General features: G+C 35.9%; 1 protein-coding gene across 1 annotated transcript in view; it reads right to left on the bottom strand.

Annotated features, from left to right (window-relative positions):
• Positions 1–694: 694 nt before the first annotated feature.
• The window catches only part of LOC136841916 (mucin-3B-like), a 52395-nt gene continuing 36707 nt past the window's right edge, over positions 695–16382 (bottom strand). Inside the window, exon 10 of the mRNA XM_067109336.1 lies at positions 695–855. Within this exon, the coding sequence (XP_066965437.1) occupies positions 695–855 (161 nt within the window). The remainder of the gene's footprint in view (positions 856–16382) is intronic.

Genomic DNA, 16382 nt, shown 5'->3' with positions numbered 1-16382 from the left:
GTCTGGCTGCAGGATTATTGTGCCTTCCCTGGGAGTATATCAGCATGACTGCCACTGTCATGGACATAGTGATTCATGAATTTTTTATCCAAGGTAAAGTCATAGGATGCCAACTGTTTTCTTTATTCTGGACACCCATTAGGGCTTGGTAATAAAGAACAGGAAACACATGAACCTATATATGTCTTATTTCTTGTGGTTCTATAGTGAAACTATCTAATTATGTCAGGTCTGGTTGTGGGATTATTGCACCTTCCGTGTTTCAGGAATTCTACCTTATAACCACCCCTTGCACTCTTAATTTCTTTGAAGGAAACATTCAAGAAAGTTATTGACGACTTCACCTCTGGATGACATGCGACTTAGGAAAAGAAGTGAGGGTTTGTCTTTTAACAAGGGAAAATAAAATAATTCCTCAGCCCATGTAGAGAAAGTGGTTTTATTAGCATGGTGTAGGAAAAATAGGACCATCTGGGATGTTTTCTGTAACATATAAGTAAACTGTGAGTGCTTGAACTGGGCATAATATTTTAGCCAAAATACTAAGTTCCCTTATCAGGAAAAAAAAAGGGTTTTTCCCTCAAAGGTCCTCATTCTTGCCCAGGAATGATAGGCCAGGAGACAACAGTAAATGACAACTAGGTGTATGGGTGATGAAATGTTATCCCTGTCTAAGAGAGCCCAGTATGGTAATCTAGGCTCCTGATGCCAACCAACCAAGAAGACTGCCTTTTGGAGCATATGAGTTGTACTGTAGTTGTACTGGGCCCACAGATTTGAGGGATGACAGAGTCCAAGAACCGTATTCAGGACCAGGTAATGGCGTACCGTGAGCTGGACCTTTAGTGCAAAACGCTGAAGAAGGGGAATTAACACTTTCTATATTAGAATCAATTCCAAAACCATAAAGCAAGGGTCTTGACAGTGATGATTGTTGTAATTAGCAAGGCAGCTCTAATTTCAGAAAATATATAAAAAATTTAAAACTGTTTCAACAGATTCAAATGGCCTCAGCTTGGAGCAAGCTAACCACATTTTCTATATGGACTAGTATGTTGGATAGATGAAGTCCTTGTCTTACAATAGGTACCTAACAAATGTTAGGTAAAAAAATCTTCACAGTAGACTGATTATAAAATTGGCACGTGAAGTCACAGCTCAGAGGAAGGAGGATGGTTGAATTCTCTTCTTCTGTCTGGGATAGAACAGCAATGTCTAACTTGAAAACAATTCACAGAAACTAAAATAACCCTGCCCCATATAAATAAATTATCTAGAGATTCATTTACGCTAACTAGAAGCAAGAAAAGCGCTCTGAACTGTATTAAATACGGCGAAATAAATGCAGCATAAACGATTTCCAAACTAAAACATTGATCGTTATGACTGCAATTTATAATACAAAAGCAATATAAGAATATATACAATGTTATTGGATACAGTGAATTAAGGCATAACATTTTATAAGATGCATATTCGTTATGTTGACGTTTGTATAATACGATATGTGAATATAGAGTACAGTATAATGTAGGCTATGCTACCATATATGTATGTATACAATGTACCATAGTGTAGGCTAAGCTAATTCTTGTTATTCAATTTCTTTGCAATTGAATTATCATTTAAGTCACTTTGCATGAACATCCAGAATTAGCTGATATTAGTAATTACTATACCGTGTATGTATAGAGTATACTTTATAGTGTAGGCTAGGCTACCATGTATGTACTGCATACATGGTACCTAATACCCTAGTGTAGGCTAGGCTATGTTCGAGATATGTTTTGGTATTTCTTACGTTTTTTCCAACAAACGATGGTTTTTTTTGGAACCTAACCCCATCGTAAGTAGGATAATACCTGTATAAGCATTTTTAGTTTGTTTTGTGTCTGTTTGAACTATCAAAATAGGCAGTTCTAAATGTTTTTAGAATGTTTCTAAGTATTTGCGGGTTTTAGCTATTCGCAGGGGGGGGTACACATCCCCCGCGAATACGGTGGGTTTACTGTACTTAAAGTATCATCCTACAAAAAATATGGCTTAAATTATTATCCTATTACTAATGTATTAATCTTTGAAATTATATTATTAATATCATTTCAAAGTCATCATAAATGTTAGTACCCTTCTCCAGCCAAAGAGAGAGAGAGAGAGAGAGAAAATTACCACTACGACTTACATTCAGCCATTCTTGTGCTGGTACGGGCAAAAGAGAGAGAGAGAGAGAGAGAGAGGTTTATCTCTTTAATCCATTTCTTGTTAGAGAGAGAGAGAGAGGTTTATCTCTTTAATCCATTTCTTGTTACTCTGACTGACAACAACAAAAAAATGTTTTTTGTCTTCCAAAGATGTACTACTACCTTTACTACGCATTTTTAAAACACTATGAACACACACACAAACAGTGTGCATATGTAAAGAGACTCAAATTAGCAGTTCCTAAGAGAATGAGAGAGAGAGAAGGGCTGAACTAAGTATCTATTTATATATCTATCCATTTCTCATTCTACCCTTTGATGAGAGAGAGAGAGAGAGAGAAGAAGGGAAAAATTGATCTTCTACCCTTGGTCAGAAATGTCAAGTAATTTGACATTTTTGACAGTTCCACCCTCCCCATAGCTTCAGAGCTTTGGGCAAAAGACAGGGTGTGAGACAGGGTAAGATATCTCTCTCTTTGTTTAAAATTGAAATAATTTACTTTAAAATGCATAATTGTTGTAATTACAGTATATTATTATTATTATTTAATATTATTATTGAAAATTATACTTATTATTAGGTAAGTCATTTATTTATCATGTAAATGTGATTAGACCTCACCATCTAATTTGTTAAAAATTTGTGTTATCATTCTTTTCTCTCTTCAGTATCAGAGAGAGAGAGAAAAATATCACCACCCTCCTTTTTAGTGTATGCAAAGTCCTGAGGCATGCTTTGTAGTTGGTTAAAATCCCACCCTTCCTGCCAATAGCATGTCGCAAGGAGAGAGAGAGAGGAGAGGAGGTTGTTAAAGTTGTTATTGGCGCTTTCAGTCCTTCCGCCAATAGCTGCATCGTCATGGAGAGAGTGGGTTGCTACGCTTCCTCATTATTGGCTACTTCTAATCACCGAGCCAATACCGTGTCGTCATGAAGCTCACGCCCACAATAAAAAAAGTGTAATACAAATCCAATGATGCAGAATTCTTAGTATATTTGTTTATATACAGTAATCCATATTTCTTCTGAAGAATATATGTAGTACAGGAGAGAGAGAGAGAGAGAGAGAGAGAGAGAGAGAGAGACATATGGGCAGTTGGCCTTTACTTAAATCTCAAATTGGAATTATTTGGGGGAAGAGAGAGCAAAATAAGTATATCTTAGTTTAATTCAGACCACTGAGCTGATTAACAGTTTCCTAGGCTGGCCCGGCGATTAGATTTATTTTACATGGCTAAGAACCAGTTGGTTACCTAGCAACGGGACCTACAGCTTATTGTGAATCCAACCACATTATAGCGGTAGAAATGAATTTCTATCACTAGAAACAAATTCTCTGTTCTTCACTGGCCGTCGGAGATTCGAACTCGCGACACAACAGAGTGCAGAAGGAGAACGAACCCGTCACCTAGCGAGGAACTTGAAAGAGAGAGAGAGAGAGAGAGAGAGTGAGAGAGATGGGTGGCTGGCATTACTTAAATCTCAAAAGTGAAATTATTTGTGAATTATTCAGGGAGAGAGAGAGAGGTTGAATGAAGTGATTATATTGGTAAGCAGTTTTGTGATTTCACAGGATTTTAATTTAAAATTTTATCGATACTTTGCTGTGGTTACCTAAATATTATTATTTAAAAATTAGTAATCATTTTTATCATAAAAATGCAATATAGTCATGAAAATAAAATAAAATCAGTAATTAGTGAATATTGTTTGGCGAAAAATCCACGCATCGTGAATTTTCTTTCATCGTCATGCATTAATTGCCATCCAATAATACTGTCGTAGATGTGTAAGAAAACCTTACTTTTAATCCTTTTGCGTTCGAAAACAACGTAACTTGCATCTTTATTATTGAGTTTTCAGAAAAAAACCTCCAAATATTGACTATTCTTGCCTGTTTACGCATACTGGGCTTGGATCGGTGTCGCCTGAAATACCGCCGAGAATCAGAAGAAAACTTTGCATTTTTAATCCTGGGTGTCTTGGAAAACAACGGATCCTACATTTTTATTATTGAGTTTTTCATAAAACTCCAAATATTGACCATTCTGCTGGCTTGAATGCATACTTTCTGTTTTGGATTACGCCATCTGGAAATACCGGTTTAAAAATCGTAAGAAAACTTTACTTTATCCTTGTGTCTTGAAAGCAACGAATCCTGGATTTATTGAGTTTTTCCATAAAGAAATCTCCAAATTTGACCATTCTGCCATTTTGGATGTATATTTCGTTGATCGGGCGCTGACTGGCATCGCCTGAAATACCGCCAAAAATCGTGACGTAAAACCTTACTTTTAATTTTTTGGTTTCTTGAAACAATGTATCCTGCATTTATTGAGTTTTTTCAACAAAAACCTCCAAAATTTGACCATTCTGCCATTCTGGAGCCATATTTGTTCCGGTCGGATCAGCGCTTGTCGCCAGAACCTGAACATGCTAGACTCAAAAAATTATTTTATGATGAATATATTTGAAGAATGCCGTGAAACTCAGAACGCCTAAGCCGAGCCTGTTGTAACCTGAGACTGTCTATATACCATATATCAGTACTGTAGATATCCTTAATGAAATATGAATTATTGTATCACAAACATAAAACACAGAACTAAAATCAGGAATTCAATGAAGTCATCGGATGAGTGTGTGTTCATGTACTGCAAGCATACTGGTTATCATTTTTTGTTTGATTTACTGTACTGTATTTCAGTACAAGTTTAGTTGATTTTCAGTATGATTATCACACATCATTACAACAGTGCACAAGAGAATATGTTATCGCTCTTGATATTTCATCTCTAATCACTAAAAATATTTACAAGGTGAATTTCATATGTAGGGAAGACAAAATCACACAGGTTGTAGCAACTTCACTAATGGCATGGAACGAGTGTGTACACGTACTCTACACACACAATTGCGCGTTAATCTTTTGTTTGAAAAAGTAAAAATGAGAAAATACAGCAAAAATATAAACAAGAATACTGTAGCTTGAAATAGAATAGAAAAGTATTACTGTACTTTATGCTGTTATTGTTCTCTCCCTCTCCACACTAACCCCCTCCTCTCCCATGGCACCCAGTCTTGAAACTTCTCAAGGCCTCCCCACCACCAAAAACCCTTTCTTAGGCCTGAGTGTAAGCAGTGTTACCAACATTTTCTGAGGCTGCAACATTGCCAACCATCAGAGGGCAGTTTTTTCAATTTTTTAAAAATTTATATATATCATATATCTTTGGGGTCTTGATCCCTGGTCCAGGTGACACTCATATTTTTTAGCTGCCTTTATGTCTTATGGATGGTTTAGTTGCCATAGCAATTCATGTTGGTTTTGGCAAAATTAGCACTCCAGAATCACTTCTGAGCTAGGGAAACATACTGTATAACTCCCCTTTGCCATTCCTGTTCAAAACTGATCCTTCTCATCCAAGGAACCTGGGGCAGGTTTGGTGATGCCTTGTCAAAGGTGAAGTCACAACCAAGAGAATCATTGTTACTGCAGAGCAAGCAGGCACACTTCCCAACATTGCTGATTGAAGACTCAGGTGTCCTGTTATTAAGGTTATGGCAATATACCTCTTCAATCCCAAATCTAAGAGGAAAATTCCTACATCTCTATGCCAAGGAAGCTGTCTGTATCTGAGCACAAATATTTTTTGTATTCTAGAGTCAGGTATTGATGTGCACCCATTTGAGGAAGGCCCAACTTTCATCATTGGCTTCGTATTCATGTATATTTTTGGTTGCTAGGCCTTTTACTTATCTTTACAGTGGCTCTGGGATGCAGTTTCTGTTGTGCTTGCCCTAAAATATATGAGGATTAGTAATTAATGGAATATTCAAAATATTGTCTAAATCCACTTGAAATCTTGAAGTTTTATCCTTTCTGGCAGGTAACAGTATCTCAGGAAGGCTTGTTTGATTCTCAATGTTCCAACCTAAAATTTAAGGTCATGGAAGTCTAGACCTGCAGCCTCCTCTTCTGTCTTTGTCCATAAGAAATTGTTTTTCATCAGGGTCTCTGAGCCAAATGATATCATGATTTTTAGCTTGTGCACGATAATGTAAATCTTTTGGACCCTTTGGCTTGGGCCTATTAGGCCAAACTTAGACCTCTTTTGTCTAAGACAGGTCATTCTGCAACTGACCTCTGTTTGCAACAGGCCATGGTAGGGTCTATGCTTTGTTTATAGTATGATTTCTTCATCACTTAAGAGGTCTGCTACCCCAACCCTTTGGTTTAAATTCTCTTATAATATGGAGGCCATCTTACCTAAATGCTGTACCTATTTAGGCAGATGTAAACTGGTAAGGTTACATCAGAGCAGATTTTTTTAAAAACAAACTTCATTTTGTATTGTAGTCTTATCACTTGATCGAATAAAAGTGCTAAACTCACAGTCCTGCACGGTTTCAGTAAGTTTGGACAACACAGGAACAGTTTATATCACACATTTACTACCAGAGCAACACCCAAAAAGGATATATGCCAGTTGATGTGTTTTTCCGCTTGTTAAAGGCCTTGGAGAGCAACTGACTATTGAACTAGGCAGATGTAAACTGGAAAGATTTGCAGCTACAAATTTTATTTTATTTTTAAGTTATGACTTTTTACAGTTGAGGTGTCTCAGCAAAATTAAAAGTTTGTTTTGTTTTTTCCAGCGTTTTGTTTTCAATTTGTATAACGAAAATTACCTCATACTGCTTATATATATTTATAAAATCATTACTCATACTAATATTGTCGTAGTTACTATGTATACAGTATTATCACAGAATATTAATTTTTTCTCCAGGGCCATCAGCAATATGGATTTTGTCAAGCTGGCACTAGTGGACTGTTATTAGAGGACGAAGCTGTATTAGGTGTACCAGGGCCTTACACCTGGCGAGGCACAGTGCACACATCAAATATTTCAGATAATTTCCTAATGAAAGATAAGACTCAGTACTTTGGACCTGTTACAGAAAATGATTCTCCTGTCGATAAATATAGCTATTTAGGTAAGTTCTTTCTGTAATGGTATCTTCAAGAAATAATTGCCTATTTTCTCTGCTATAGATATGTGAATTATATTTTGAAATGAGATTTTTTACTGAAATTTTAAGGCTTTGAATACAAAGTATTGATGTGATTTACTAGAAGTCACTGCTTTACACTGTATTTCAAAGTTGGTGATCAGATAAGTTCCTATGAAAAGATCTTGTAGACCATGGGTTTTGAGATACCTCTAGTCGTTTCCTTCACCCCATCCTGCAGTGTAAGAAGTTAGCTCTATTCACAGTGCATCAGGATACCATGATCTTCCAGTTTTGTTGATTAGTTTTATGTATGGGTCTGATTCTCCTCACCACTGCCATTAAAAAATTTATTGCTCATGTTGATATACCGTATATCCTCATGAGATTTGTTCCAATGTAGTTGGTATCAGTGGGTAGTTCATGTGACTAGGCATCAGTCTTGGCCATGTTGACTTTGGAAAATAAGCATTCATTCAAAAGCTGCTTAAGAAAGATGATGATGGGCACTAATGCATAGTATCCCTGTTTGTTCTTACACATTACTACCCTTTCCTAAATTTTCCCAAATTTAAATTCAAGATTTTTCTCATAAAGAATAAGTCTAAAGCCCTGAAAGAGAAAGTATTTTCACAGATCTTAAACTACTCAGGTTTCTTCCTCTGCAGTTATCCTTGCCTTGCTGCTTCATGTCTATCATATGCTGCTTCCCCACTTCTCATCATTTGTTTTCATATGGACTTCAGAGTTGTACCAGGTTCCCATCTTTGTAGGTATCCTTGTATCATTATCCCATAATCTCTCAAGGACTAGGAGATATAGACCATTTCCCTCCTTACTTTTCATTGTGCTCCATCCTCTGTCAAGTTATGTTCCCATTCCCCACTTATTTTATTTTACAGTTATTGTTATGATGCCAGATAACTTATTCATTCTCTTGTTCCCACTAACTGTTCTATTGGACTAAGCTACAACTTGAATTCTGGCCATGGATTCTTCTAAGATAATTGTAGAATTGTTTCCTAATCCATACCTTGTACAAGGTAATGTACAGAGACAGAAGAGGCTACTCCCTCAAGCTCTATGTTTCTGCCTTTGTGGCCTGTGCACTATGACATCTGCTGTTACACCATAATGCCAGCCATGTTATTGAACATCATCTTGGCCATACTCTGATTGTGCTTTGGATTGATCTAGTCAACAAGAAGTTACCAGTTCCGTGGTTTCCTTTAAAAGTTTTTTCTTAATACTCATCAGGTCAGAGAGGTCTCACTCACACTGTCGACATACTTCTCATATTCCCTGTAGTTCCTACACATCTCTTGGAGCAGCATTTTTCCTCTTCCTCCTACATACAGTGTTAGGAAGACCAGAAGAGGGTAGAATCTTATTTCACTGGACCTCAAGATCATCCCTCATATGATAACTATCTAAATGACATGGGTGAATTTTCCAAGGCAACATAGCAAGTGGGGCAACTCACTTTAGTCCTCTCATCCTCTCCAATGTGAACTGTTCATACAACAAAATTTCTCCTAGTTCTCATTAGGTTCAGCATTGTTTATCCTTCCTTTGTCCAAATCAGCTGAAAGTGTTCCTTGTCTTTTGCCTGCTGCTGCTTAGTAGAACTATAAAAGTTTCAGCCATAGAGACCTCCTGTCAGGTTTTTCTCAGTGCTCTTCCTTCTTCAAGCGACCAGCATCTGTTTTGGTTCAGAACAAGGATCTGGTCACCTGTAAACATACAGCAATTTAAGAAGTTACTTTCAGGCTGCCCAGTGATCTCTTGACTAAACCTTTGCATTGTTGCTTTTTTGCATACAGTTGACACTATGCCTAAGATTATCATTTATGTATGCGTTTGTGTGTGTATGTAAAACATACTACTGTATGCTTGCCTTTCGTCCACTGTTAACGATGCCAGAAGTACAATTAAATTTATATATATTATCACAAACTCCAACGGCTGTTTCGACAATTCACCCTTTTTCTTTCAGTTAGTTTTCTTTAAGAAGGTTTTATTAAGGTAAAGTTTGATATGGATAATGATTGTTTGAAGCAAAATGACAAAATTATTAAGTTGCCGACACAGCAAGTTAAGGAACAGCATGTGACATATGAATCAGCTCTCGCTGTCTGTCTGTCTGTCTGTCTCTCTCTGAATATATATATATATATATATATATATATATATATATATATATATATATATATATATATATATATATATATACATATATATATATATATATATATATATATATATATATATATATATATATATATATATATATATATATATATATAATCAGAAAGCTACAAACGTCCTTTAATATCAATATCCACTCTACCTCCAGTAATATATTTTCATATATGTTACGAAGGAATTTTAAGGTGATAATAAGTCCACCGTCCCGTGGGATCGAACCAGCGACGGACGGGGAATCAGGACTACAGTGACACCCTAACCAGTCGGCCACAAGAGGTATAAATGAATACCATCTCCATCAGCCCACCCGTCGAACTCAGGTGTTTTGCGTTTTGGAGACGATATCCACCCACCTCTGCCATGTTGGCCGTGTAGTGCGTTTGTCGCACGCGTAGCCATATTATGACTATTTATCACATCACCGTGATTCATATACAATCAGAAAGCTACAAACGTCCTTTAATATCAATTCACTCTACCTCCAGAAGTAATATATTTTCATATATGTTACCGAAGGGGAATTTTTAGGTGATAATAAGTCCACCGTCCCGTGGGATCGAACCAGCGACGGACGGGGAATCAGGACTTCAGTGACACCTAACCAGTCGGCCACAAAGAGGTATAAATGAATACCATCTCCCATCAGCCCACCCGTCGAACTCAGGTGTTTGCGTTTGGAGACGATATCCACCCACCTCTGCCATGTTGGCCGTGTAGTGCGTTTGTCGCGCGTGGCCATATTATGACTATTTATCACATCACCGTGATTCATATACAATCAGAAAGCTACAAACGTCCTTTAATATCCAATTCACTCTACCTCGGAAGTAATATATTTTCATATATGTTACCGAAGGGGAATTTTAGGGTGATAATAAGTCCACCGTCCCGTGGGATCGAACCAGCGACGGACGGGAATCAGGACTACAGTGACACCCTAACCAGTCGGCCACAGAGGTATAAATGAATACCATCTCCCGTCAGCCCACCCGTCGAACTCAGGTGTTTTTCGCGTTTGGAGGCGATATCCACCCACCTCTGCCATGTTGGCGTGTAGTGCGTTTGTCGCATACGTAGCCATAATATGACTATTTATCACATCACCGTGATTCATATACAATCGAAAGCTACAAACGTCCTAATAATATCAATTCACTCTACCTCGGAAGTAATATATTTTCATATATGTTACCGAAGGAATTTTAGGTGATAATAAGTCCACCGTCCGTGGGGATCGAACCAGCGACGGGGCCAGAGAATCAGGACTACAGTGACACCCTAACCAGTCGGCCACAAGAGGTATAAATGAATACCATCTCCCCATCAGCCCACCCGTCGAACTCAGGTGTTTTGCGTTTGGAGACGATATCCACCCACCTCTGCCATGTTGGCGTGTAGTGCGTTTGTCGCACGTAGCCATATTATGACTATTTATCACATCACCGTGATTCATATACAATCAGAAAGCTACAAACGTCCAATATCAATTCCACTCTGCCCGGAGTAATATATTTTCATATATGTTACCGAAGGAATTTTAGGTGATAATAAGTCCACCGTCCGTGGGATCGAACCAGCGACGGACGGGGAATCAGGACTACAGTGACACCTAACCAGTCGGCCCACAAGAGAGGTATAAATGAATACCATCTCCCATCCAGCCCACCCGTCGAACTCAGGTGTTTTGCGTTTGGAAACGATATCCACCACCTCTGCCATGTTGGCCCGTGTAGTGCGTTTGTCGCACGTAGCCATAATATGACTATTTATCATCACCGTGATTCATATACAATCAAGAAAGCTACAAACGTCCTTTAATATCCAATTCACTCTACACTCCAGTAATATATTTTCTATATGTTACCGAAGGGAATTTAGGTGATAATAAGTCCACACACCGTCCGTGGGATCAGACCAGCGACGGACGGGAATCAGGACTACCTCTCTTGTGGCCGTGACTGGTTAGGGTGTCACTGTAGTCTGATTCCGTGGTCGTGTGAATTCGAAGAAGGCGATGAACTGTATCACCTCTCCCCTTCGGCTGTATATGTAATATATTACTCGAGCAATTGAATATTAAGAGACGTTTGTAGCTCTGATTGTATGAATACGGTGATGTGATAAATAGTCGTAATATCATTTACGTGCGACTAAACAACCCAGAAGACAGACATACTAGAATCAGGCCTCTCTTGTGGCATTAAATTTTTAAAGATGTCACTGTAGTCCTGATTCCCCGTCAGTAACAAATTATGTTTATCGAATCATGGAATAAAGAACCCATCTACTATTTCATGATTAAAATACATGGAGTAAATGGGAATAGAGTCCATCTCAGACCTATTTCATTGGTCATACGGAAGCATGATACATGATACTGAAGGTAATGAAAACTAACACGATGAGTGCTTTATAGCTTAATTTTATTCCTTTTCAGGAACATCCTACACGGTCTGTGTTCATTGAAATCACCAGCAGCGAATTAAAAACAAGCAAAGTTATGCAACGCAGCATAACAAAAATGTAATACTGAAATATATTATATGTTATCGAAGGGGATTTAAGTTGATAATAAGTTCATCGTCTGCGGGATCGAATTCAGCGACGACGAGAAATCGTGATTACAGTGACGCACTGGTCGAACTTCCGGCCACAAGAGAGGTACATAAGTGAATAACATCTCCCGCCAACCACCTGTCGAACCTGGTGTGCTTTGCGTTTGAGACGACATCCACCTACCTCTGCCATGCACCGTGTAGTGCGTTTGCTTCATGTAGCCATATTATGACTATCATCACATCACCGTGATTCGACGGGTGAGTTACGAGATGTTATTCACTATACTCTCTTTGTGGCTGATTTGTTAGTGCGCCACCAGTGCAGTCCCGACCGCCCGTCGTCATTCGATCCCACGGGACGGTGGACTTATTATCACCTTAAAATTCCCTTCGGGTAAATATTATATGAAAAATATTATTTCCTCGAGGTAGAGTGAATTTGGATATTAAAGGACGTTTGTAGCTTTCTGATTGTATATGAAATATATTACTTCGGTAAAGAATGTGATAAATATATGATAGAGTATAACAAATCAACATATATATATATATATATATCTATAAACGCATATATATATATATATATATATATATATATATATATATATATATATATCCTGAATTCTCTATCCGTCCTTCGTGCTTTAATTTATCTTTATGTTTTTTCCTCACTTCTTATTTTGTTGTGCTCTCTCTCTCTCTCTCTCTCTTTCTCTCTCTCTCTCTCCCTCTCTCTCTCTCTCTCTCTCTTTTACAATATGACATAATTTGGAATGTCTTTAGTTTTATTATTTTTTATCTTTTATTGATGTTCGCATCTCTATATGTTTTTGTTTCTTGCAATATGTTGCCATAGTTACCTGCTGCAGTAAAATACATTTGTTGGATGCACACCTTTTATGTTAATTTTAGGGGTATTGTAACAAATTTAACTAAAATGATGCGGATAAATATTAGCACGCTACGAACAAGTTAGGTATTTAGCAAATGCTGATCTACTTTGGAGGTTCGATTGTAGGGTCACGTAATGCTCCTGAGGCGGGGACTTGGATTCTGTGACATTATCGGAATTTTTGCAAAACTGCCATAGTGCTACTGACAAAGCTAAGTTCTGTAATAAACATGGAATTCTGCACATGACATTTGCCATATGTTCCCGTTTTCTGTAATAAAATGACAGTAGGTGAAAGTGGATGATATTTGAGTGTCACTTTTATATGAGTCAAAAGAAGTATATATCCTCTCTAAGTTTAATCTTGTTTAATTCTTTCATATCTTCCATGAGATCGTACCATATGCCATCAACTGGCAAAGCATAAGTGATTTTTTTATGTGGTTTTCATCCTGACATTTTAATTTTCTTATTACTAATTCACCCGTCTTATTTGCAGTACTGATTTCATTATTGATGAAATTGGTGCGTCTAGTCCAGTTGTACCTTGATTGATATTTTACTATTGCACTGAGGGAATGGAGACACGCACAAGGACGATTACAAGAAGGTAATCTTAGAAGGAATAACCACTCAAAGGAGCGTTTTCTCTAGGGTTTTAATTAGTAGATTTTAAATATTTGAAATAAAGATTTGTTCTTGTTAATTCAAAGCATATTGTTATGCTAGGCGTAGAATCCTATTTATCTGTAGATTACGAAAACAATTCACAACTCCAAAATCATCAATCAGTCGGTTTTTCTTTTGTAGTGGTTCCTCATGCATCCTACCAGTTCTTATTATAACGATTTCACACAAGTTTAGACTGTACAGTTACAGTACACAGAGTTCCTATCATTTTATCATAAAATTATGGAACTATATTCTTTTCTCTATGTGATGATACAAATACTTATTATTGCTCAGATGATGAAGAGACGTTTTAATGTTACTTTGAATTTCTGTGTCACTAGATCATAATACATGGATAAATATATATATACACTCACAGACACATACACACACATATATATATATATATATATATATATATATATATATATATATATATATATATATATATATATATATATATATATATATATAATATATATAATTCATGATGTTGCCTTGTAATACGTATATCCTCCTATAATTTTGACATATTTACTTTTTCATGTGTTATGTGTAATGATAATGATTGTTGAAGTATCATATTTAGATTTGGCATCAGATCTCAAAACTAATGATAACTTGATAGCGTAATTTAGAATTATAATACAATTTAATAGTAACGTAGTTTGGAACGAATATCTTTCTTGATAAAAGCGTAGTATGTGAACACGTGTGTGTCCACCAGGACTTGTTTCATTTCAATTGTCATCAGTTAAGATAAGAGAGAGTTTGTTTTAGGTTAGTGATGACAGGTTTGAAAACAAATGCCGATTCGTCATACGGGGCTCAAGACAAGAGATTTCATGTTATTTACATGCATTGTTCGAGTCACGTACGCCACTTTGAGAGAAAGAATACGTGTCTGATCAATTACGTCATGTTTGTAGACTGCGTTCAAAACGTTTTGCTGGGATGACGTCATTTTCCTTCTAGAAACTTCTCCATTGTATCTCGCACCCAAAACCTTTATGACGTCACCTCCTGCTTCTAGAACTTCCCTTTTGTATCTCGTACCCAAAATGCTTTAATGACATCATGTAATTGTTTCATGTTACTGAATTCTAAATTTGTTTCATTCTGATATCTGAGACCAGTTGAATTGGTACCCTCTCTCTCTCTCTCGTTCTTAGAAATAGTGATTAACATTGTATTAACTTTGAGATCCGGTCACATTTTAACATTAACTTTTGAGATCTGAATTTAGTAAAGTGATTTGCAGAGGTTTTCACATTTTGTGTAAGGTAACGTGAATTTTACTTATTAATACCATGGTATGATAAGTTAGGAAATTTTTTACCAAGTGAAATCATTATTGATAAATCTTATGTGTATTTTGTGTGTTTTCTTTTACAATCTCTTTATATTTTCACATTTTTGTGTTTGTGATGTAACATTTATTTACATAGCATTTTAAATATTTTTAGTATAATTTAACATTGCATACGTAATTTAACATTTATTGATTTCATTTATTAAGTTTTCTTTTAAATCTTGAGTAATTCTTGATAGTTTAAATTTTGCTTGATTAATTTAAATTCACTATAAAGTTTTTGTGAATTAGTTTTGTTCATAATCTAATTCAAGAATTAACAAGTGTTGTGTTATTTTCAAGTAATAATAAATTTTTCAGATTGTGAATTCTAATTAATTGTGAATTCTAATTATAAACTTTGAATTTGAAAATAAATTTTTGTATTTAACATTTTTAGAAAAACAGTGTTTCATTTATTGATCACCAGTGAATAGGATTGATTGTGTGTGCATAAGGGCAAAGTATAACTTATGTTTTGTTCTTTAGTTTTTGCTAAAGTGAATTAAGACCAGGAAACAGTTAGAGTTTTTGATGGAGTGATGCCCTTCTACTCTAGAATATTTCTAGTTTAATTTCTGATACCTCATATTCTGATAGACTTAGTTTGATTTTTAAAGTATTAAATAGGTTTTTCTAAGGGATCACTGTTACCTTTAAATTACTCAGTCGTAATAATTAATGTTATGAGTTCAGGTATCTGGCTGAAGTGAGGTATATTTTGAATCTTGAGATTAGTTGTGTAATAACCAGGTACTTGATACGCATTGTGAGCAATATATATATCTATATATACAGTATACATACATACTCACACATATATATAGACATACAGTATATATATATATATATATATATATATATATATATATATATATATACTATATATATATATATATATATATATATATATATATATATATATATATATATATAAAAAGTAACAACATGGCCTGCAAAACTCCATCGTTTCTAGTTATAAATCTATTTCCATTACCAACATTCCAGTAATATGAATCCCATCATTAGGGGTAGGAGCAAAGAAAAGGAAAATCCATACAATCGGAGCGAGACCAAACATATTAACTCTAACTTTTAGGGAAAAACTGATTAGTAACGAGAATAAACATTGAGTAGAATTCTTGGAAAACTACACTCTTCACAAAGATAGAAGAAAAAGGTACCATCAATAGTGAATGGCATAATTTTCTCAGAAGTCCACTTGTGGTTTTTTTTTTGTTACTATTCAGTTTTTCCCCCATAAAATTTAATATAGATATGCTTGATAATTTTGTTTCATGGCTTGTCATTTTGCTTTTAAGTTAAGTTTGAAGCTCACTGATGTACTCCTTTCTCTTAAAATAATCGTTTGCTATTGTGCTTCATGTAAGTCTTACTCCTGATGTATGGAATTTCATTTTCTCTGCTCTTAGCCATGATGATAGGATTTGTATTGCTGAAACGTTGATAATGGATATAAATAT

This window comes from Macrobrachium rosenbergii, chromosome 9 (genome assembly GCF_040412425.1).
Source record: "Macrobrachium rosenbergii isolate ZJJX-2024 chromosome 9, ASM4041242v1, whole genome shotgun sequence".
Taxonomy (NCBI): Eukaryota; Metazoa; Arthropoda; class Malacostraca; order Decapoda; family Palaemonidae; genus Macrobrachium; species Macrobrachium rosenbergii.
This window is presented reverse-complemented; position numbering and strand designations above follow the sequence as displayed.